General features: G+C 45.3%; 4 protein-coding genes across 4 annotated transcripts; 3 read left to right on the top strand and 1 right to left on the bottom strand.

Moving 5' to 3' along the window:
- The first annotated feature begins 4,618 nt into the window (after positions 1-4,618).
- LOC124677469 (probable inactive receptor kinase At5g58300) lies at positions 4,619-9,405 on the top strand. Its single transcript, XM_047213455.1, has 3 exons — positions 4,619-4,761; positions 6,834-8,179; positions 8,562-9,405. The coding sequence occupies exons 2-3, from the start codon at positions 6,898-6,900 to the stop codon at positions 9,191-9,193; spliced, it is 1,914 nt and encodes a 637-aa protein (XP_047069411.1). The 5' UTR covers positions 4,619-4,761; positions 6,834-6,897; the 3' UTR covers positions 9,194-9,405.
- A 1,119-nt stretch (positions 9,406-10,524) lies between these two features.
- On the top strand, positions 10,525-11,562 carry LOC124679343 (eukaryotic translation initiation factor 2 subunit beta-like). Its single transcript, XM_047215119.1, has 4 exons — positions 10,525-10,664; positions 10,748-10,890; positions 11,212-11,297; positions 11,491-11,562. Exons 1-4 carry the CDS (start codon positions 10,582-10,584, stop codon positions 11,560-11,562), a joined length of 384 nt encoding a protein of 127 aa, XP_047071075.1. The 5' UTR covers positions 10,525-10,581.
- A 1,009-nt stretch (positions 11,563-12,571) lies between these two features.
- LOC124675897 (probable glucuronosyltransferase Os03g0107900) lies at positions 12,572-15,736 on the top strand. Its single transcript, XM_047211972.1, has 8 exons — positions 12,572-12,859; positions 13,104-13,250; positions 13,351-13,415; positions 13,538-13,607; positions 14,200-14,418; positions 14,797-14,940; positions 15,031-15,166; positions 15,248-15,736. The coding sequence occupies exons 1-8, from the start codon at positions 12,572-12,574 to the stop codon at positions 15,475-15,477; spliced, it is 1,299 nt and encodes a 432-aa protein (XP_047067928.1). The 3' UTR covers positions 15,478-15,736.
- A 636-nt stretch (positions 15,737-16,372) lies between these two features.
- On the bottom strand, positions 16,373-20,045 carry LOC124674743 (serine/threonine-protein kinase AtPK2/AtPK19-like). The gene is made up of 7 exons (XM_047210794.1): positions 19,992-20,045; positions 18,053-18,960; positions 17,886-17,968; positions 17,681-17,801; positions 17,422-17,595; positions 17,215-17,319; positions 16,373-16,882 (listed from the first exon to the last, which is right to left on the bottom strand). Exons 2-7 carry the CDS (start codon positions 18,701-18,703, stop codon positions 16,568-16,570), a joined length of 1,449 nt encoding a protein of 482 aa, XP_047066750.1. The 5' UTR covers positions 18,704-18,960; positions 19,992-20,045; the 3' UTR covers positions 16,373-16,567.
- Positions 20,046-20,700: the final 655 nt, after the last annotated feature.

The following is a 20,700-nucleotide window of genomic DNA, read 5'->3' as shown; positions in this document are numbered from 1 at the left end:
GTTTTTTTCCTATAGGAATTACACTACAAGATCGGATATGTTCCTATGAATCAAACAACATGTATAGAATTTTTTTCCATTGGAACCAAACCCTACACAATTTATATGCAAATCCTTTGAATCAAATGAGCCCTTAAGTTTTGGAAAGAAGGTAGTATACTATGCAAGTAGGAGAGGCATCATTTAAACGGTGTAGGTGCAGGCACTGTAGTGTACTCCACTTCACTCCTGCGCGTGCCCCTCATCTAAACCCAGAATCTACGCAATCGCGGAGGGTCAACTCCTACTCGGCACCCCAATCCTCGGTCACGCGCGCACGCAACAAATGAGCACAAACAAAAGGACAAACAAACAAGTTTCTTTCTAGAGAAGAAAAATGAAAACGACGAGGTCTATCTAGGCTAATCATCATAACTAACTACACCGGTGTCTTCTCTTACCTGAAAATACAGTACACTGTATCAGGATACATTGCATACATCCAGCGACCCATGCTGCTGCCTGGCTAGGCCAGAAGGATCAGACCAGCTACAAGGTGACAATATCTACAAAATAATAAAAATAAAAATACAAGATGACAAGCAGCGTACGTACACCTGCACCTGCAGGTTATATTCTTTTTCTTTTTTTTTGAACAAGGAGATGGGTCCAAAGGACCCAGAAGCTTCAATTATATCGGTGGGAAAGAGTTTACAGAGAGGACCCTACATACAACAGAGAGTACAACATAGTCCTCGACATAAGCAAAAAGGCCCTCGCATAAAAATCTGAAAAGCAATCGGGCCCTTCTCCACCATCGCTGCTGCAAAGCTTCAAAGCATCGGCCATTGACCTCACCGCCGGGGACGAAACCACTTGGCGTAAGGCCAACAAGGTGCGCCGCGCTAAAGCTGAAGATCCTCCGCAGAGGCACGCCGGCCTGGAGGACGAGAAACCCTCGGAGCATAGAGCACCGAGGCATGGAGTGGCACCGTCGGCCGAAGATAACGGCGGCGCGCAATCGCCATCGTTTGGGAACTCCACGAGTCGAAGCTTCAAGAACATCTCCGACGCCACCAGATCCCACAGCCCCCACCCTCTGCTCACCTCCACGATGAGCAGATCTGACAGGAGCAAAGGGGAACGGTAACGCCACAAGCTTATTGTCGATGCTGACACCGGATCGAAGCACCTCTGCCGCCCTCCACCATGGAGCTCCGACTGAGAAGCACGCCGGTCGTCCCAGTCTACTGCTTGCTTGCAGCTGAGACCAGCACCACGGCATAGCGCCAACCTGGCATAACGCCAAACTCAAGAAACTACCTAGATTATAATATACAGGGGAGCACCGGCCGCCCCTCTCAACCCCACTCCAGCCGGCAGAGCCGCCGGAGGAGGAGGAGAGAGGCGCCGGGGATGCACAGGTGACTCTCAAAGAACGAGATGAGAGAGAAGACGGGGAAGGGAAATGAGAGCCCCCGTCGGTTCCAGGCTTGAAGATATATTCTTTTTCCAGACACAAGTGACTTTCAACTTTCAAGATGGAGGCCACACTCGTGGCGATGCTGTTCCTTGCAAGCATGCTTTTGGCTGCATTACAGTCAGCCGAATTACAATTTGGAAACCTGCAAATCGATGAGGATTATATATGTGTGATCCTGTGTTGACTAGCTTTTCAAATTCTGGTGCACCAAGCTAAGCTAGTCTGCAGCGTCTTGTCTCGGAGCAGAGTGTGTGTTCTTGTTTTATTCTTGGGATATGAATAAGAGAGGGCGATGATCTGGTGATCCGAGCTTGGTACCGCACACACTGGCCCAGGAAAAAGATTAACAAACTTAAGCAACCGACACTGCAGAAGATTCCACACTGGCAAGAGACGCCAGGTGCATGTGCAGGCTCTGCACTTCTGCATTGAACATACCACCTTCTGCCTTTCTTGGTTCCAGGTTATTTCTGAACTTACAGCAATAAACAGTTCTTAATTAATACTACAGCTAAGATGTACGTAGCTCTCTTGCAGTAAACCTGGAAGAATATGTACACGCTCCGTCTGTCAGTCAAGAAGCAATCACAAACGTGCATTGGGCACCAACAATTTGAAAGCATTTTGCTGTGTTTACTTTCATTTTCTTCTTCTATCTCTTTCTCTTACGCGCCTTCAGAAAGTCGACTCAAGGACGACACTACGTTTATTCATCCAGTCAGAGCGATGGCGGCTATATGAAATGCAGAAATCGACGTCTCCAATCAATCAATCGACAGCTTAAATTCATCAACTTGGCATCTTCCGACGTAGGGCCAGATTAAAAATTAAAAGCGACAGCGACGAACCGTGGAAGAATCGAGCTTCAGACCTTCAGTCCAAGCAATTTCGCTGTCGGAGTACGTCCGGGATAATCTTTGCCACACTTGCTATTTAGTACTACGAGCCAGACACGTTGACCTCACTCTGTCACGGAAAAAAGAGGCTGTAACTGTAACCACTTGACCAGATGCAAACAACCTACCTCACACGTGTGAGGCTTGTGCTGCTGTCAAAATTGACTGCAAAGAGAAACGAATGTGGGAACGATTACAACTCCAATAGAGTAGTAGTGAAATTTGCCAGCAGTTTGTCAAACGAAGACAAGCAAGGTGACTGCACATGCCTCCTGTAAGATTCTTACAAGATCTCAGCTGGAAATTATATCCTTTTTTAACCAAGTCTGTGAAAAATAACATGCTCGCATACGAAAAATCAATGACAATTGCGTGAAACATGATTGGAATCAAGGGTTTTACTGGTGATCTCGTTACTGGTGCTCTGAAAATAGCTTGACATGAAGCAATCGGCCAAATTATATAGCCTAACTTTCGCCGTACCAAAACGAGACCACTGGCCGTGGCGACCTACAAGTGTACCACTATTATTGTCGGGCTGAGGACGGCGACGGCTCGATCGATCATTCCCATGCTTCTTTTCTAAGGCACACATCATGTCTTCTCTATCGTCCAGCTCGATCGATCGATCTCGCAACGACCTTCCGAGCTCGGTGTAAATGAGATCTGCCTATGCCCACACTACTGCATGGAGCCATGGACCGGCTCGTTAATTACCTGTACGATCTACGGTGGTTGTACGTTGCACGCCATGCGATGCAATAAAACCGGGTCGTTGCATGTGCCAGGGAAATCAAGAGGGGTGTACAGTAACTTCAACGTCGGTTCGTTGCTCCAACAAACTCCATGTAAATTTAGCTTACTCTTAATAACTACTCCGATCCATAACGGAACTTTTGTTTAAATATAGACTAAATTGAAGTACAATTTAATTTTTGTTATAGTAGATAGGAGGGAGTAGAATAAGTTCATATGAACTCAATAATCACAAAGTGAACGGTATTTCTAAGTTCCAAAAAAAGAAACACACACACAAGTATGAGGTACACTGTTTCTCAACGCCGGAAAAAGAATGGGCCACTCGGCTTATAAGCAACATACCGACGATCTCGGGGGCGAAAAGCATTTTCCTGCTTGGCGGACATGGCATCATCGAAACAACGTGGTTCATTGTGATGGGAAGGCCTCTATATCTGCATTGATACCATATATGAACAACTATTTGGAGTCTTTCACTGATGCAAACATTGATACCCTGACGGTCAAGGACAAGCATTCTATTCTGCCTAAACGAGCTAACCGTTCCAACGCCCCATCAAATCTTCCCCGTTGGGTGGCATCGGCAGAAAGGACGATCAAAGCGAATTTTGACGATGGATGGGAATCCGTGATCAGGAAGGCGGAAATTGGAATTGTTGTGAGCGATCACCTCGGGCGAACTATTCTCTTTGAATGGAAATTCATTTCCCATTGACAAAGTGCGGAGGAGGTAGAGGTCTTGGCCATCCTAGAGGATCTGAAGCACCTGATTAATCGGCGATGCACCTCAGGCGTCTTGGAGTCTAATTGCTTACGCATTGTCAAGACTATAATGAGTAAGGACATCGATAGATCATCTAGCTGGAGTTTATATGTGGAAGGACATGAGTTGTTGAGGCTTTATCAATTTATCCGTGTTACCAAAGTGGAACGAGTGAGTAATAGGCAATCAAGCCTTTGATTATCCTGATAGACTTGCCACAATTTTACCTACCCCCAAGAATCCAGTAAGGTACTTCTTCTACAGTGTACCCATATTTGCATTGCCTTTTTCTATACCGTACATTGTACCACAATTTTGTTGCATGTAATCTTGCACCTACATGTACTGGTAGTCTGGTGCCATGAATTCTTTGAGAATCTTTCCAAAGATACAAGTACCTCCATCACTCTATGCATGATGATAGCATCATCACCTCGCCTTCACGGTTTACTCACCCGAACTAATAACTAGCCAAATCAAACTGGTTAGTTTTATCGACCGTTTGGCTGCGAGTGACAATTTTGACTGTGCCGCTTCATCTCATCGATCTACAGTTCATTAATACCCGCCGAAAAAGCAGGAGAAAACGGACTGGAGCAGCAGTGACCGGTAAGCAAGCCGCAGTACAGTGGTGGGTCCCAACCCTCCTTCCGTTTCATTCCTCCCCTTAACTGCACTCCGCTCTCCCTCCTCCCCTCCCCTCTGCAGTCGCCGTCGTCTCGCTCTCCACCCAGCGAGAAGACCTTCTTCTCTGGAGTCGGAGCGGCCACCGAGGGCGCGTCGACGAGCTGCCACGCGCGCGCGCGCCGAGTTGGGAGGAGTCGGCCAACTGCTCGCGCGCATTTCCCGGGGCTCCGCCGGCCGCCGCCGCCGCCGTCGAGGTACGTAACCCCTCCGGCGCCCCCGCATTCACGCCGTTCTAATTCCGTCTTGATATCGTTGGGTGCTGTCTGTTCGTGAATGATTCTTCTTCTAGGTTGCGCCGCGCCGCCATGGGCTGCTGCTATTTCTTGCCCCCGGTTCTAGCCCGTATTTTCTCGAAAATTACAGGGACTGATGCGCTGAACTGTTAATCGGTTTAGGCGAAATGGATTTTATTCGGTACCTGTTCTGGAGCACTTCGTATTGCCGTCCATTTGTCCAACCCCACCGGCGTTTACTTGGTTCTTTTTCTGTCAGTAATTTATTCAGAAAACGGCCGTTTTTGGATCATGCCCTTAACATTCGAGCTGCAGTTGTTCTGTGATGCTAATCAATAGAACTGAATTACCTGTTGTAGAAAACTATTAACACAACCAAGTCGTCTTTATTTCTTCATTTCGATTCAGTGAGTCATAGCACTTGTTTTCAGGAGAAAAAAGTTTGGTTCTTTGCACATTCCATTGCTGTACAATTATAGTTCCTGTCGTTTACACTGCACTCTGCCATTCAGATACTTTTACGGATTTAGAAGCATTCCCGTGGTTTGGTACCAAGCGCACAAATAAATGCAGTGTTTGACTTAACTTAAGTTCACACTTTCTTGCTTCAGTGCTGCTTGGACTGGTAAAGGTTGGATCTCTGAGCTGCAGTTCCAGGTCCTGCTGTATGCTGGATCTAGCAGCAGCCAGTAGTACCCCCTAAAGATACTACTAATTTCTTGTAGCATGTTCTAGCTTAGAACTGACTCAATAAGTAAAATACAATTTTCACATGAGCTGTAATTTAAGGGTTGGAAGCTGGAACTTGGAAATGTGTGAACTATAGGTGCTGTCTTGGACTTGGACTTTGGAGCACTGACCATTATTCATTTGCTGGCCCTGATTATGAAATTGGTTCTTCTCGGGCTGTCTTTATGTGGGGGTGAAGCAATTGCGTACTGCTCCAGATCTTGTAGTTAGTAAACAATACTACGGTGAATCGGCGCGCACATTGCCATGTGCAGCAGTTTCCCACATCTCCATTAGGCCACATAACCTTCCGAGTTTCTTGTGGTTCTTTCCTTTTAAATGTGTCAACCTTTGTTTTACTGGCTTCTCTGCCTGATGAAGCAGCTTTCCTTAGTGATCACTGTCTTAGATGTCTTCCATTGGCGCATCCCGAGAAAACCTTCGGCAAAACGCTAAAGCTGCACCATATTAGGTCCTAAGTGTATGTAAACTTTCTACACGAGGTTTCATCAGGTAGTTGCCTCAGTTTTGTCGGTACTATTGCATAACAATGTATGAGAGCTCTGTGCCGGAGCTTCAGCCTTTCGTCTAAGCAAGTAGTGACAGTAGCGAAATACATGATGTGATGTGCTCATCTTTGTGGGAACTATGATGGGTGCAGCTTTGTTCCTGATATTCTCTTTCTCCCTACTCTGTTGGTGCTTTTGGCTTTTATACGCTGACCGTATCATGCCACTTTTCTTTTTTCCTTCTCTCCCTTTAATGCTTTCTGCCCACAGTTTTTAGGCCATGTTTTCCTGTCTTTTACACTTTAAAGGGCACCATTTCTTGAAGGTGAAATTTCTTCCCCTTGACTTGTTTTGATGCTCAATTACTTGTGTATTCTTACATTGTCACTAGAGAAATATGCATTCAGTGAACAGGAAGTTCAGTAAAGTGATAACATCGTGCGTGTGTTCTGCAGTTTACCTCCGGAAACAACAAGTTACAGTGATTTGGAATGATAAAATCTGTAGACAATGATGGGAATTTCATCTTTTTAAAGTGCCCTGGCTTGTTAACGTTGAGTCACTTGCTGGAAAGAAAGCTGTTTGTGCTGACTTGCTGTGTTGGCAGTCATGCGTGATTCACATAATAGTGCATCAGTGTTCCCTTTTGGGAACCTCACAGACATATGTGCAATGATTGTCAATTTGTGTTAGTTTTCTTCTGATGAAATACTGTCCTTATTTGCAGTTAGATTTTATAGCTTTAATGCTGATATGCTAGTTATTGTCACTTAATGTCCACTTTTGTTTGATCAGGTTGGATTGGTACAAACAAATGAAGGTGCTGCTGATTTAGTCCCCCAGATTGACGAATCATCAGATGGGTCGTCTCAGAATCATAAGCCCTTTCCATGTTCTGCTCTCACTACATCTGTTACTATCTTTATTCAACCCCCTCGCAGTAGCAGACTTGGCCTCCGAGCAGCAAGCCCTTCTTGACTTTGCCTCTGCAGTCTATCGCGGTAACAGGCTTAACTGGGGTCAAAATACACCAGTGTGTTCATGGCATGGCGTTAAATGCTCAGGAGATCAGTCACGCATATTTGAGCTGAGGGTACCAGGTGCCGGTCTCATCGGAGCAATCCCTCCAAACACTCTTGGAAAGCTCGACTCTCTCCAAGTTCTAAGCCTGCGGTCTAACCTTTTGTCTGGAAGCCTTCCATCTGATGTGGCTTCACTTACTTCTTTACGTTCCATATACCTTCAGCACAATAAACTTTCAGGAGATCTGCCTTCTTCATTCAGTCCTAACCTAAGTGTAGTGGACCTCTCCTACAATTCCTTCACTGGGAAAATTCCTGCAAGCATACTAAACCTTACTCAGTTATTTCTCCTAAATTTACAAGAAAATTCTCTCTCCGGACCCATCCCTGATCTGAAGCTTCCAAGTCTGAGACTGTTAAATCTGAGCAACAATGAACTGAAAGGCCCAATTCCTCAGTCGCTCCAAATATTCCCGAATAGTTCATTCTTGGGAAATCCTGAATTATGTGGGCTGCCCCTAGATAATTGCTCATTTCCATCTCCACCAACACCCTCACCAGAACTTCCTTCAACACCAACGTCTGCGCATCACGACAGGAAGCTGAGCATAGGGTTCATAGTTGCAGTTGCTGTTGGGGCATTTGCAGTACTGATGCTAGGTGTGGTTGTGTTGATTGTGTGCCTTTCAAAGAGGAAGGGCAAGAAAGAGAGTGGTGTCGACTACAAGGATAAGGGAGCTGGTGTCAGGAGTGAGAAGCCGAAACCAGAATTCAGTAGTGGTGTCCAAACCGCTGACAAGAATAAGTTGGTTTTCCTGGACGGTTGCACCTATAACTTTGACTTGGAGGATCTACTAAGAGCTTCTGCAGAAGTCCTTGGCAAGGGGAGTTATGGGACTGCCTACAAAGCTATACTCGAGGATGGGACTGTTGTGGTTGTCAAAAGGCTAAAAGATGTCGTGTCAGGGAAAAGGGAGTTTGAGCAGCAGATGGAGCTCGTTGGGAGGTTGGGCAAACATGCTAACCTAGTCCCGCTTCGTGCTTACTATTATTCAAAGGACGAAAAGCTTGTCGTCTACGATTACATTGACACCGGCAGCTTTTCTGGCATGCTGCATGGTATGTTTTTCACTGCTACATGTCCCCTGTAGATGTTAACTGTGCAATGGCTGGTCAGGGAACATATTAAGAGACCAACATTGTTAAGTTCTAAAATAACTTTAAGCTTTTGAACTATAGAACCGACTATATCCATGCTGTGTTAGATAGTTATAGCACCTAAAATTTTGGGCATTTACAAGATATGTTATTTGCAATAGAGCCAGAAAATACAACTTATATACATGCCTGCATATTCCACTTGCTTGAGTTGAAGCTTCATTGATCTTTCTTTTTCTATAGCTCAACATTCTCATGCTAAGAAGCATACCTTGTGTTAGACAAAATTTATATATCTAACTGTTGAATTGACAGTATCGCTTACTAAATTGCTGATCAACAGGCGTTAGAGGTGCGGCCGAGAAGACGCCATTAGGTTGGAACGCCAGGGTGAAGATCATACTTGGCACAGCATATGGCATTGCACACATCCATGCAGAAGGTGGCGCTAAGCTGACCCACGGCAATATCAAGTCAACCAATGTCCTCGTCGACCAGGATCATAATCCCTACATTTCAGACTACTGCCTGAGTTCTCTGATGAGCTCCCCCGTCAACGCATCCCGTGTCGTGGTCGGCTACCGTGCTCCGGAGACCATCGAGAACCGGAAGAGCACGCAGAAGTCCGACATCTACTGCTTCGGCGTCCTCCTCATGGAGATGCTCACAGGAAAGGCACCACTCCAGTCGCAGGGGAACGAGGACGTTGTCGACCTCCCAAGGTGGGTGCACTCCGTTGTCCGGGAGGAGTGGACGGCCGAGGTGTTCGACGTCGAGCTGATAAAGCACCAGAACATCGAGGAGGAGCTGGTCCAGATGCTCCAGATCGCGATGGCGTGCACGTCAGGGCCGCCGGAGCGGCGCCCGGCGATGGAGGAGGTGATCAGGATGATTGAGGGGCTCCGGCACTCTGCTTCGGAGAGCCGCGACTCCTACGACGAGAAGTTCAAGGAGTCCAACACGACATCGGTGTAGCTCTGTCTAGGCTGCTGTTCCCCTTCCGGTTGGTTGCGGATGATTGGATTTGTTAGCTAATTTGTGATTTGAGTTCATATATGCCAGCATGGCTGACATCAGGTGCAACCTAATTAGTCAGAACAATTTGCATCGAGACTGTGTGTATCTTGGCAAATGTAGAGTTTTCCACTGGGAGATTGAATTGAATTGCTATAATTGTTGATTATGCCGAATTCTCGTGGTACCTGCTACCGAGTGGAATTCTTTCATGGCTCTCTTCGGCCAGGCGTTAGGATTATGGCTGGAGACGGCGCGGTGGGAACGGACTCTCGGTCGAACCTGAAACGTTTTGGTACAAGGAGCAGAGGAACCCAAGTGTCCGACTTGGCCTCTACGTTACCTGCAGACCATAGATCGTTTCCGACACGTTCCCTGCAAAAAAGCTTATATATGCAGAAGCGCCCTCCCTGTCGTCTCACCATAATCGCGGAACGTAAACCTTGGATCTGCTTTATTGCTCGCATCGCACAGACCGACCGAGGAGGAGGTGATGGCAAGCGCGGCCATGGCGAGCTGGAGGGAGGAGGACCCCGAGGTGAGCTACGTTCTGATCGATCAATCCATAGACATCTGTCTCCGTAGATTTCAGATAGATTCGTTGAAGAGGGATTTGTTGATGTAGCGTTTGATTTCGAATGCAAGTTCTGAAGCAATACGAACAAGATAGCTCGATTTTTAGTAGTATCACGGTACTGCTTTGGATGAATGTCAGTTTTCTTTTACTCCCTCCGTCCATAAAAGGATGTCTCAACTTAGTTGAAATTTAGATGTATCTAGATCCGATTTAGTATATAGATACATCCAAATTTTTAAAAAGTTGAGACATCCTTTTCTAGACGGAGGTAGTACTAGTTTCAAACAGCACGTTCCATGCTGTTATGTGATGTGAAGGCGGTGCAGAATTAATCAGACTGTTAGAGATCGTCGATGTATGGCCAAAAGTTGTGGTGGACAGCTTCTTGCAAGGGAACTTAATTTGTATTTTGTTTTGTAGCTCTTACTAGTCTTGAACATTTGTTTCCAACCATTCGATTTGGTCACAAAAAAGTGTCATCCAAAAGTTGAATGAGCTCAATTTTTCTGCGATGATCAGGTTGTAGAGGAGGAGCAAGGAGAAAGCATTGTGCTTGAACGACAGGACAATGACGAAGACTATGAACAGGTGCTTAAATAGTTGTCCATCACTTGTTTCCTTAGCCCATGCATGCCGAAGTGCCGCGTACTCTTTCGCTTTGGGCTTCGTGTGTGGTGTAAAATCTGATCTTGTGTCTTCTTTCTTTCAGCTACTGGGCAGATTGTACAGCCTTCTTGGCGAAAACAATCCAGGTCTTGCCGGGAGGACGCACATGACAGTTATGACCTATCCAACTCTTCTTAGGGAGGGCACAAAGAAGACAGTATTCGTGAATTTCATGGACTCGTGTCGAAAGTGAGTTTCTTCATTCCTTGTATAATGCACTTTGCTAATTGATTGTGTTTATTACGAACTAACTGTAAATCATATGTCTCCAGGATGCGTAGGCAACCAAAACATGTGATGGACTTCTTGCTTTCTGAACTGGCAGCAAGTGGATCACTTGATGGGCAGCAGAGATTGGTAGTGAAAGGAAGATTTTCACCGAGAAACTTAGAATCTCTCCTAAGAAGATATATCTGTAAGTATATTATCAAAAATTATTGCTTTACATTTATTACTACCTCTGTCTATAAATAAACGTATGAGATTTGTCTAAATCTGAATGTATCTAGACACTAGATTTAGACAAACATCAGCCATCTATTTATAGACGGAGGGAGTATTATACTTTCATAAGCAAGTACGTGTGCTCAACTGTCGGGAGGAATATGGTGATAATTTAATTACTGATTTTGTGCGGATAAGTTAATTGCATTAGTTCCCTAAAAAAAGTTAATTGCATTAGGTTTTTCCTAACGGGTTATCTTTATAACAAGTTGCATTCTGTAAACTTTTTCAGATGAGTATGTGATTTGCAACGGATGCAAAGGCAGTGATACCACTATGTCCAGGGAAAATCGTCTCCTCTTCCTTCGCTGCGAGCAGGTAAAACGTCAGGCGCACCTATTTTTGGTTACATGCAGTTTTCTTCCACCCATGTTTTTAGAGACTAAGGAAATCTACCATTGTAATAATAAAAATCATAAACTGATAGGTACTCTTTTGTTACTATTGTTTCTTTTCATCATATAAACTTCTTGGTTGCAACTCTGAATGAGCTCTACCTTTTTCTGTGTAGTGTGGGTCCTCTAGGTCCGTGGCTCCAATCAAGGCTGGATTTATCGCACGGGTTACTCGTGTCAGGGCCTGAAGAGCCTTGCTCAACATTCCAGATCGCCTATGTGGAGAGCCTGACGCAAGACGATCAGAGTTTACCATCCATTGTAGCGATCAGTTTGTGCATCTGTGCCCTTGTGTGGCCATGTGTTTTCCTTTTTCTTTTCGGGTCATGTGAATATGATATATTTCCAAATTTGTCATATGCTTGTGTTGCAAACACCCAATGAAATCACACATTTTCCTACTACTCTATTTCTTCAGTCTAGTAAGCCAGAGACAATACTACTGAGTACTATAATCAGGCCGCAGGATCTTACAATTAAGATTGCGTTTGCAAACCAACAGGTTATACCTATCAATCGATGAGTTGGCGAATGAAGCTGGATGGAACTGAAGATGTGTACAGAAATCCACATCAAACGGAACAATATATGTTTGGATGCAATGATTAATTAGGAGTTGACATTTATAATCGACGTACCAAAAATTTTCTTTATAGCACAGGCTACAAGTAGCCAGATAATTTTAAAGTTTGAAACTTGGTTTCAGAATTTCAAAAAAATCCCAAAAAATATTTGGATGTAGTGAACGATGTACACTACAAGCGTGCAAATTTTCAATACAAATTACCTAGTATTCTAGGCTCAGCAAACATGGAAAATCTGATAAATTTTACAAGTTCTGAATTTTGTACTGTTCACTATATCTTGGACCTTTTTTTGAAAATTCTTAGAACTTTGAATTTGAGTTCCCGAAATTTGAATAAATTTTTGGAACTTTCAGTTGCACAGAGAGAAGAAATCTAAGTAACTTTTGTTTGGACCTTGAGGCCGAACAGAGCTCACGCCTCTGGATTGAATGGATGATCAATCAAGGCCCACCCTCTATTTTTAACAGGCTTCAATGCAACCCATTTCCTGTCTTTGGTGCGCATGCAGGCCCACCTTACAGGCTTACACTGTTACACAGTTTACTCCACTGCATCTTTTCCCCTATTCGCTGCGCGACGCTGCCGCCGGCGAGTCCGACCGCCGGCGACCATGCGCGGCCCGCACCACCCTCACTGCACGCGGGCACACCAGGCGGGCGCTCTCCTCCTCGTCGCCGTCACCTTCCTCCTCACCCGCCTCCTCTCCGCCCCTCCTCCGCCCTTCCCCACCTCCCGCTCCGCCACGCAGGGCCCATGGCTCGACCTAGCTCCCCACCAGGACCACCTCCGCATCTACGTCTATAACGAGGACGAGATCGACGGCTTGCGCGCGCTGCTCCGGGGACGCGACAACACCGTCTCCGCCGCTACATGCCTCAAGGGCCAATGGGGAACACAGGTACGCAGTGACGCTCCCTACGGGATCTCCCATCTCAACTCATGCCAACCCTTGTGCTACGAACAATATGCCTAACTGTTGCTGCTAGTGGCAGTTGTGTTCCTCAGTTGCTATTTTAATCTGTTGCAAACCTGGCATTCTTAGCTGCCAATGATAGTTCACTGCTACAATGTGTAGAACAATTGTTACTAAATTTCCCCTCACGCCAATCATAGCCTTTTTCTCACTACAATGACGATGATAGGTAAAGATCCACCAGCTTCTTCTCAAATCAAGGTTTAGGACATTGGACAAGGACGAGGCGCATCTCTTCTTTGTACCCAGTTATGTTAAATGTGTTCGCATGACCGGAGCTCTCACTGATAAGGAAATCAATCAAACATATGTCAAGGTATAACTCCCCCAAAAAATTACTTCACTTCACTCATGTGTGTTTAAGTCTAACATCAACAAGCTTTCTTCTTAACGGTGCTGTTTTTCACTCCCTACAGGTTCTGAGTCAGATGCCATATTTCCGTAGATCCGGCGGACGTGACCACATCTTTGTCTTCCCGAGGTACCACTTACTTCACTCTCTGGACACCCAAAATCACACAGATAGTCAGGGTTGTCTTTTGATTTGAAGAAATCTTTTCTTGTACACTATGTAAGAACATTGTTGTTTTATGGAGAATGTAGTGGTGCTGGAGCTCACCTGTTTCGCTCGTGGGCAACGTTTCTCAATCGATCCATCATCCTCACTCCAGAGGTAACATAGCCACTGTTGCTCCTCATATTTCGCCCTGTTATTTTTTTATTGCTTCTAGTATAACTTATCCAAGTGTTAGAAATTGCTTCCAGTAATGTCTTTGCTGTTTCACGTTTATAATAATTAGGCCCCTGATTGAACAATGGCACAAGAGTTCATGCAATGTCACTTTATCTCATTTGAAGTGTTAAATACGATTTGGATTGCAGATGAGTATGTGCTTGTGGTACAGTCATGGCACAAAAATATGTGTGGTGCAGTCATGCCAAATGTTGTATATGTTCTTTGCTATGCCATCTGATGTACACTAGTGTTATATGGATATGTGTGCTCAATATAATCACATCGATGTTTTCCCAAATCCTAACATGAATAGTGGCAGTTATGTGTGCTGGTCTGATTTAATGCATTTCATGAGATACCTGCGGCTTCTTTGAAAAGATACTGTAGGAAATTGACTGCTCCTTAGTGCTGCAGTATTGTTTTCTATATAACTCAACTTGCAAGTTACTTCTGGCATCTTCTTACGTAACGACTTGTTTTCTGTTCATTGGTGCATATTCTTACATAGCAACTTGCATTCTGTTTATAGGGTGACCGTACTGACAAGCGAGGTATAAGCGCATTTAATACATGGAAAGACATTATTATACCTGGAAATGTGGATGATTCTATGGTGAAGCCTGGTGCTCGTGCTGTCCAACCCATTCCGTTAACGAAAAGGAAGTATTTAGCAAACTTCCTTGGTCGTGCGCAGGGAAAAGTTGGCCGACTTAAACTGGTGGAACTTGCAAAACAGTTTCCTGACAAGGTTTGTCTACCTTTTGTTATCCAAATACAGTTTAACATGGTATTAAATTGTATGCCTGTGTTAAATCAAAATTTATTACGGTAATGCTCTCAACTATATGATTCAGTTTCACTAAGGAACTGGCATATGATAGTTTAGAACCCTGGTGTGCATTCTTATTGCTAGTCCATCATGCTCTATGCCAGAAAATTAATCACTTGCATTGCAACACATACAAGTTAGTATTCTAGGGTTGTGGCTGCAGTTTTATACATATATGCCTGGTTAACTGTGCTTACAAAATTATACTATTTGATGTACTATGTTTAGTTTCCTTTCTGCTTAACAAGGCTTATACATATTTTATCCAGACTGGATGTGTGTTTATTTTATGAACAGCTTGAGTCTCCAGAACTGAAGCTGTCTGGGCCTGACAAATTGGGAAGGGTTGATTACTTCAAACACCTGGGGAACGCAAAGTTCTGCCTAGCTCCTCGTGGGGAGTCCTCATGGACACTTCGCTTCTATGAGTCCTTCTTTGTGGTGAGCTCGTCCTCTCAAAAGAAGAGTTTGAGTGCATACTGCATACCCACACCTAGTATCTGAGTCAGCTGGTCACAATTTTGACAACAGGAATGTGTGCCGGTGCTTTTATCAGATGAAGTTGAGCTCCCTTTCCAGAATGTGATCGATTACACCGAGATATCAATAAAATTGCCATCGTCCAAGATCGGTCCTGAACTTTTCCAGTACCTTGAATCAATACCAGGTACGCTCCCATTTTTTCTCCTCCCCGGTCATTGCTTAGCCTTGTTCCAATGAGCATCGAAGTTATGGAATATTCACGCAGAGGAACGAGTCGAAGAGATGATTGCTCGTGGTCGTGAGATGAGATGCATGTGGGTGTATGGCCCAGACACAGAGCCCTGCTCCGCGATGACTGCTATCATGTGGGAGCTGCAAAGGAAGGTTAGGCGATTCCATCAGTCTGCACAAACCTTTTGGCTTCACAACAGGTCGATTGTGAACAGAGATTTGGTGGAGTTCCACCAGTGGAGAACACCTGTTCCGTTACCATGATATTCTACTTGTATATATTGAGTTGAAAGGCCAATTTTTTTGGTCTGTTCTAATTATATTAGACAACCTGATCAAAGGTAGATGTTTGAGGGAGGTGGGTGAGTAAATTTAATTTGTTGGTTATTTAGTTATCATATGGAGGATGGATGCCACTTGGCACGTATTCTTTTTGAGAATTGTGGGTGGGTAGTTGTTGAGAAAACAGTTGTATTGGTGTGTCGACAAAGTTGTAACTTTTTTGTAAGGAAAGTTCATTTTACTCGCCCAAAGTATCGCCATTGTGTGGAAGATGATACGTTTTTTTATAAAATATTATATATAAGCAAAATATGAAGTGCTTCCTTCTTTGACGAGGAATATGAAGCACTAAGTTAAGGAGGGCGCACATAGAAGGAAGCTCAGCCCACTAAGCTAGGATGACCAATAGAATAAGCAGAAACTGAAGGAAGGTAGTTCAGTTTGGCCTCCATCCATTTTTTTTTTTTAAATGATGAGTTGCAATGGTTTGCTGATAGTGGTCGACTGGTGGTTGCTCATTTCTCTTGATTTTCACGCCACCCATGTATTTATCCTACGAGTAAAGAAACCTGATGATGTTTCCAACGTGTTGCTGTAACCATGTTTGAGATGAAATGTTCTCTTTTTTGATATTGTTTTCTTTTTTCATCATCCAAACTTTTGGTTGCTACGGAATGAGCCCTACCTTCTCTGCTTAGTATGGGTCCTCGTGGCCCATTGCTCTAATCAAGGTTCGATATTCATGCCCCGAAGAACACTGGTCAAAACTCTGGATTGCCTATCTAGAGAGCTGACTCGTGGATTGTGACCATGCGCTTTCCTTTTCCTTTTGGGCCATGTGAATGTAGATGAGTTTCAAACAAACTATTTTTGCAACTATTAACTGAGGCAGATGCTATTGCTCCCTGCTTTCATTACCACAACCAAGTTTAATGTACATCAAGACGTCCAAGAATTGGTATATACTAGTATCATAAAGGCCGTAGATCACGGTGAACAAACGAACGAGATCAAAATTGCGACACCAGAGGCATGCCCTACCAGAGAAGGAGGGCTTCAGTTAGCCTTGCAGCTACCTAGAGGAGGAGGGTTTCAGATCCTGGAGGAACGGGGCAGGCCTGACGTAGGTGAACCCTGCAAAGTTGCCTTGCCCTCCGCCGGCTGTGACAGGGGTGGCCGCGGGAGAGTCCAGCACGGATGTATTCGTCCAGCACACGTCAAAGTTAGCTATGCATGTCAGGCCAGCAACGTCTGGCCGGAAGCTCGGCTGGATCTCCCGGGCGTCCAGCTTCCTCCAGTTGATCGGCTTGAACCACTTGTGCTTCTTTATCTCGTCACTGCCACCGGGTCCGGTTCCCAGACGCTTGCCAGCTTCTTTGTGGAGCAACTGAAATGTACAGGGGAATTGGGACTTTTTTCAGATAAAAACGACACAGAACTTAAAACTTTAGCCAGCTTGTACTAATGTACTCAATTTATCAAGTCTAGTGATTTTCAGATAAAAATGACACACAGAAACTAAAACCTTAGCCAGTTTGTACTTGATAGCATGCTTAGTTATATCCCTTTCTTAGCAGTTCATTGTAATATGTAGCACAAGTATTTAACTTGCAGACGGTAGGCGCTTCAGTGTGTTCTCTTACCAGTGTTACATAGTAGTATAGGCGCTTCATGGTAACTTCTATTAATAAATGAGAGCAATAAAGTTTGAAAACTTACTCCTTTCAGCAGTGAGTGAGCTTCACTAGTCAAAAACGAAGGAAGCTTCAACTTCTCCTTCACTATCTTCTGTTGAACTTTCTCCCTGTTACCGACAAAAGGGGGCTGCAATATTTTGCAAAAAGTAGGAACTATAAGCCACGACACATCTGCATGCAAGACCTCTCTGATAATAAGCTTGCCACCCCGTGCAAACATGCAACTCACCTTCCCTGTCAGCATTTCAAACAGGAGGATTCCTACACTCCACCAATCCGCGGCCTTATCATGCCCCTGGCTAAGAATAATTTCTGGGGCCATGTACTCGAGAGTACCACACATCGAGTTTGATCTGGTATTCTCGCAGAATTCTTTCGCAAGGCCAAAGTCAGTTAGCATGGCCTAGAACAGTGGCAAAATTAAAAGGATGTCAGACAACTGAAGATGAAATAAAATGAGATTGTTAGTTGCAATAAAGAATTCTTACATGGCCTTCAGGATCTAATAGGATATTCTCGGGCTTAAGATCCCTATGCATAATCCCATTATCATGGAGGTGGGCTACAGCAGAGATAATTTCAGCTGTATAGATTCGTGCAAGTTCCTCCCTGTTATATCAAAGGCTTTAGTTTTAAAGGCACAGGTGTTTATCTTTTGGCAAACACTATTGCTAACAGGAAGTGGAACAGAACCTAAATAACCCTTGCTTGTACAGCTGGAAGAAGAGATGACCCCCGTTTATGAAGTCCAGGACAAGGTAAAGTCGATATTTGGTCTGCACAAGAAGAACACCTTTGAATCTTTGTACCAAGATTGGAACGTCAATATGCAGATGACAATATCAATACAAACGGCCTACCTGAAACGAGTACCTCAGCTGCACAACAAAAGGATGGTCAATTTTTGTCAGTATGTCTCTCTCAGCTTTCATGTACTCAGAATGGTTTTTCTCCAGTATCTTGTCCTTCCTCATAACTTTCATGGCATATATCTCTGAAGTGCCCTTCTTTCTCACCTGAAAGACTTTGCCAAATGCCCCTTGGCCTACAAGCTTCAAGATTTCAAAGTCATCAAGCCCAACACCTTCATCCTCTGTCACGGCGTTACCAATTTCCTCATCACTGAACTGCTCTACGTTCATTTCATTTTCATCTGTAGTAAGTTCTGATGATCCATCTGCTTTGTTTAGAGTGAGCTTGCTAAGTCCCAAAGAGCAGCTAACAAGTGATGATGGGCCAACAAGAGAATGTGACCGCTTGATGATGACAGCAGGATCATTATAAACCTCCTCATTGGACTCAACTGGAGCTGCAGGGCTGTCTGGACCAAAATCACATAGCTCTGCTGACGTCTGGACAGGACTGGACCCAAAAACATCAGAGAAATCAAACTCATCATTTTCAGATGAGACAGCACGCGGTGGATCCATCGGGAGAAGTATCCTTGTAGTGAAGAGCTTGGGTCCTTGTGCCGGCTTTACTGTCAGAGAGGATGTCTGAGAAGAAACCATCTATAAGCAGCCGAGGGTGGCAGCTCCAGGGCAAGTCTCGAACTTATGGAAAGTTGAAACTAAGGACATTTGCTACATTGCATTCTGAAGGATGTAAATTGATCCGCTGCTGTGAACGAAGGCCTTGAGCAAGTTAAAGCTTCCGCTAGGAATTCCCAAGTATCCTGCGAAAAGGCAGAGCAAAACGATGCTCCTGTCCCCTGCTGTATACGACTTGCTTGATGCCAATGTTCTTTGTAGACTCATGAAGCAGAAATCTAAAATGGACAGAGAACAGATAAATTGTTAGTCTCATTTCATACTGGAAGAGGTATAAAAAGGAGAGCAAAACATTCAGGAAATGTATATTAGACAGGGTACCCTGTGCAAAGGATCACAATTTAACAAAAATATCTTCTGTAGCGGGCTATAAGAGTGGCAGTAAAGGTTATATTGGTCTGCTCTAAGAATATTTATCTTGCTAGGAATTCAACATTCTCTGACACCACAAACATGCATGCCTGAATTTGTCTCTGGCTATCGACAAGACAGACAATCAATTGATCACTGGGACAATCCCAGTTCACATCGCCGACCATCAGCACCTCTGACCGTACACATCTGAAGCTCCAAACACAGAATCAACAAGCAAGCGGGCCAGCAGGTAACTCTGAAGCTTCATTGCACACAAATATCTAAGGTGCATCACTGCATCATCAGCAATCCGAGCATCTTGAATGGCTGGCTTCAAGGCTTCAAACATTATGAACAATGCGCACAGCGTACTAAACTCCTAGCACAAGGAACCTGAAGCTTTGCAATATAAGGACACAAGGTTTCTCGGATGTTGCTTCCAGATTCTTACAGCAAGGTCATACGTGCTTTCTACAATCAAGACCCTGTCACCTGTGCCTTGAGTCCAGAATTGTACTTTCAGATTCTACACTCCTATCATCCTAGGTACGCTATATTACTGAACACCTCGAATCATCCTAAAGATCGACACTGTTTTGCTGAACAGAAAATTAATTAGCAATGGGTACCCAGTCAGATCGAATTCCACCCCCACAAACACAGAGAGACTAAAACAGACGCTACTACATCGAAAATCGTTGCAGCGCAGCAATCCGCCGCGGAAAGCACAAGATCTGCACCGGGGCACGAAATAGTGCACCGATCGAGCAGACGAACCCAGATCGAGGGAACCGGAGCGCGGGAGTAATCTGCTCTGTGCTCTCTCGTTTTCCGCGAGCGTAAAGTGTCAGATAAGATGTGAGATCAACACATGGGGTGGGGGTGGGGAATTCACCTTCTGTAATTCGCGGGTCGCTCCGAGGAGCGAGAGGCACCGGCGGCGAACGCCGGCGAGCGGCGAGCTCCGCTCCGCGCGCGGCGGCGGCGGAAGCGAGGGGCGCGGTTGGTGAAGCGAAGTGGGCGGCCTGGAGCGTTGAGGAGGGAAAGGCGGAGGTTGGCGGCGTCCAACTATCCGGGCTGGGGAAGGCCCACATGCAGTGACTGGTTATGGGCTAGATTAGCTGCGCCGCCAGGCGGGTCCCACAGTATAATGAAAACAAGATTTCGCACGAACTAGAATGCTATAGATATGCGCAGCCGAGTTGGTCTCCGCACAGATGGGGAAAGCATCTGCGTTGCCTCCAAATTGGAGCCGTTGGATCTGAGATGAACAGTTTAGAGCTCCTATTAGAGCATCTCCAGCCGCGTCCCCCAAAGGGATTTGGGGCGCGCCGGACAAAAAAACGTTCCCAGCCGCGCGCCCCAAAGGCCTTTTTTGTCCGGCGGGGCCCGATACGGTCCCGAGCCCGTCCCCGTCCTACAGGGGACGCACCGGGCACGCCGGACACAACGAAATGAGAGGCGAGGAGGCGCGGGGCCGGCCCGTCAGCGGCTCGGACGCTCAACCGCCACATACGTAGCGACGGTGCGCGTTGCCGGGAAGCGGAACCGTCGCATTGGCAACCGCGTCGACGACGCGCCAACCCCGCCGGAATGGAGCGCCG

This window comes from Lolium rigidum, chromosome 7 (assembly GCF_022539505.1).
Source record: "Lolium rigidum isolate FL_2022 chromosome 7, APGP_CSIRO_Lrig_0.1, whole genome shotgun sequence".
Classification (NCBI taxonomy): Eukaryota; Viridiplantae; Streptophyta; class Magnoliopsida; order Poales; family Poaceae; genus Lolium; species Lolium rigidum.
This window is presented reverse-complemented; position numbering and strand designations above follow the sequence as displayed.

Excerpts from the sequence above, each read along its gene's own strand:
- LOC124677469 (XM_047213455.1), top strand. The coding sequence starts at position 6,898 with ATGGGTCGTCTCAGAATCATAAGCCCTTTCCATGTTCTGCTCTCACTA. Across the intron at positions 8,180-8,561 it reads CTTTTCTGGCATGCTGCATG|GCGTTAGAGGTGCGGCCGAG; the intron begins GTATGTTTTTCA and ends GCTGATCAACAG.
- LOC124679343 (XM_047215119.1), top strand. The coding sequence starts at position 10,582 with ATGACAGTTATGACCTATCCAACTCTTCTTAGGGAGGGCACAAAGAAG. Across the intron at positions 10,891-11,211 it reads TCTCCTAAGAAGATATATCT|ATGAGTATGTGATTTGCAAC; the intron begins GTAAGTATATTA and ends AAACTTTTTCAG. Across the intron at positions 11,298-11,490 it reads TCTTCCTTCGCTGCGAGCAG|TGTGGGTCCTCTAGGTCCGT; the intron begins GTAAAACGTCAG and ends TTTTCTGTGTAG.
- LOC124675897 (XM_047211972.1), top strand. The coding sequence starts at position 12,572 with ATGCGCGGCCCGCACCACCCTCACTGCACGCGGGCACACCAGGCGGGC. Across the intron at positions 12,860-13,103 it reads AGGGCCAATGGGGAACACAG|GTAAAGATCCACCAGCTTCT; the intron begins GTACGCAGTGAC and ends TGACGATGATAG. Across the intron at positions 13,608-14,199 it reads CCATCATCCTCACTCCAGAG|GGTGACCGTACTGACAAGCG; the intron begins GTAACATAGCCA and ends TTCTGTTTATAG.
- LOC124674743 (XM_047210794.1), bottom strand. The coding sequence starts at position 18,703 with ATGGTTTCTTCTCAGACATCCTCTCTGACAGTAAAGCCGGCACAAGGA. Across the intron at positions 17,320-17,421 it reads TTGAAATGCTGACAGGGAAG|CCCCCTTTTGTCGGTAACAG; the intron begins GTGAGTTGCATG and ends AAAATATTGCAG. Across the intron at positions 16,883-17,214 it reads CTCACTCACTGCTGAAAGGA|TTGCTCCACAAAGAAGCTGG; the intron begins GTAAGTTTTCAA and ends TGTACATTTCAG.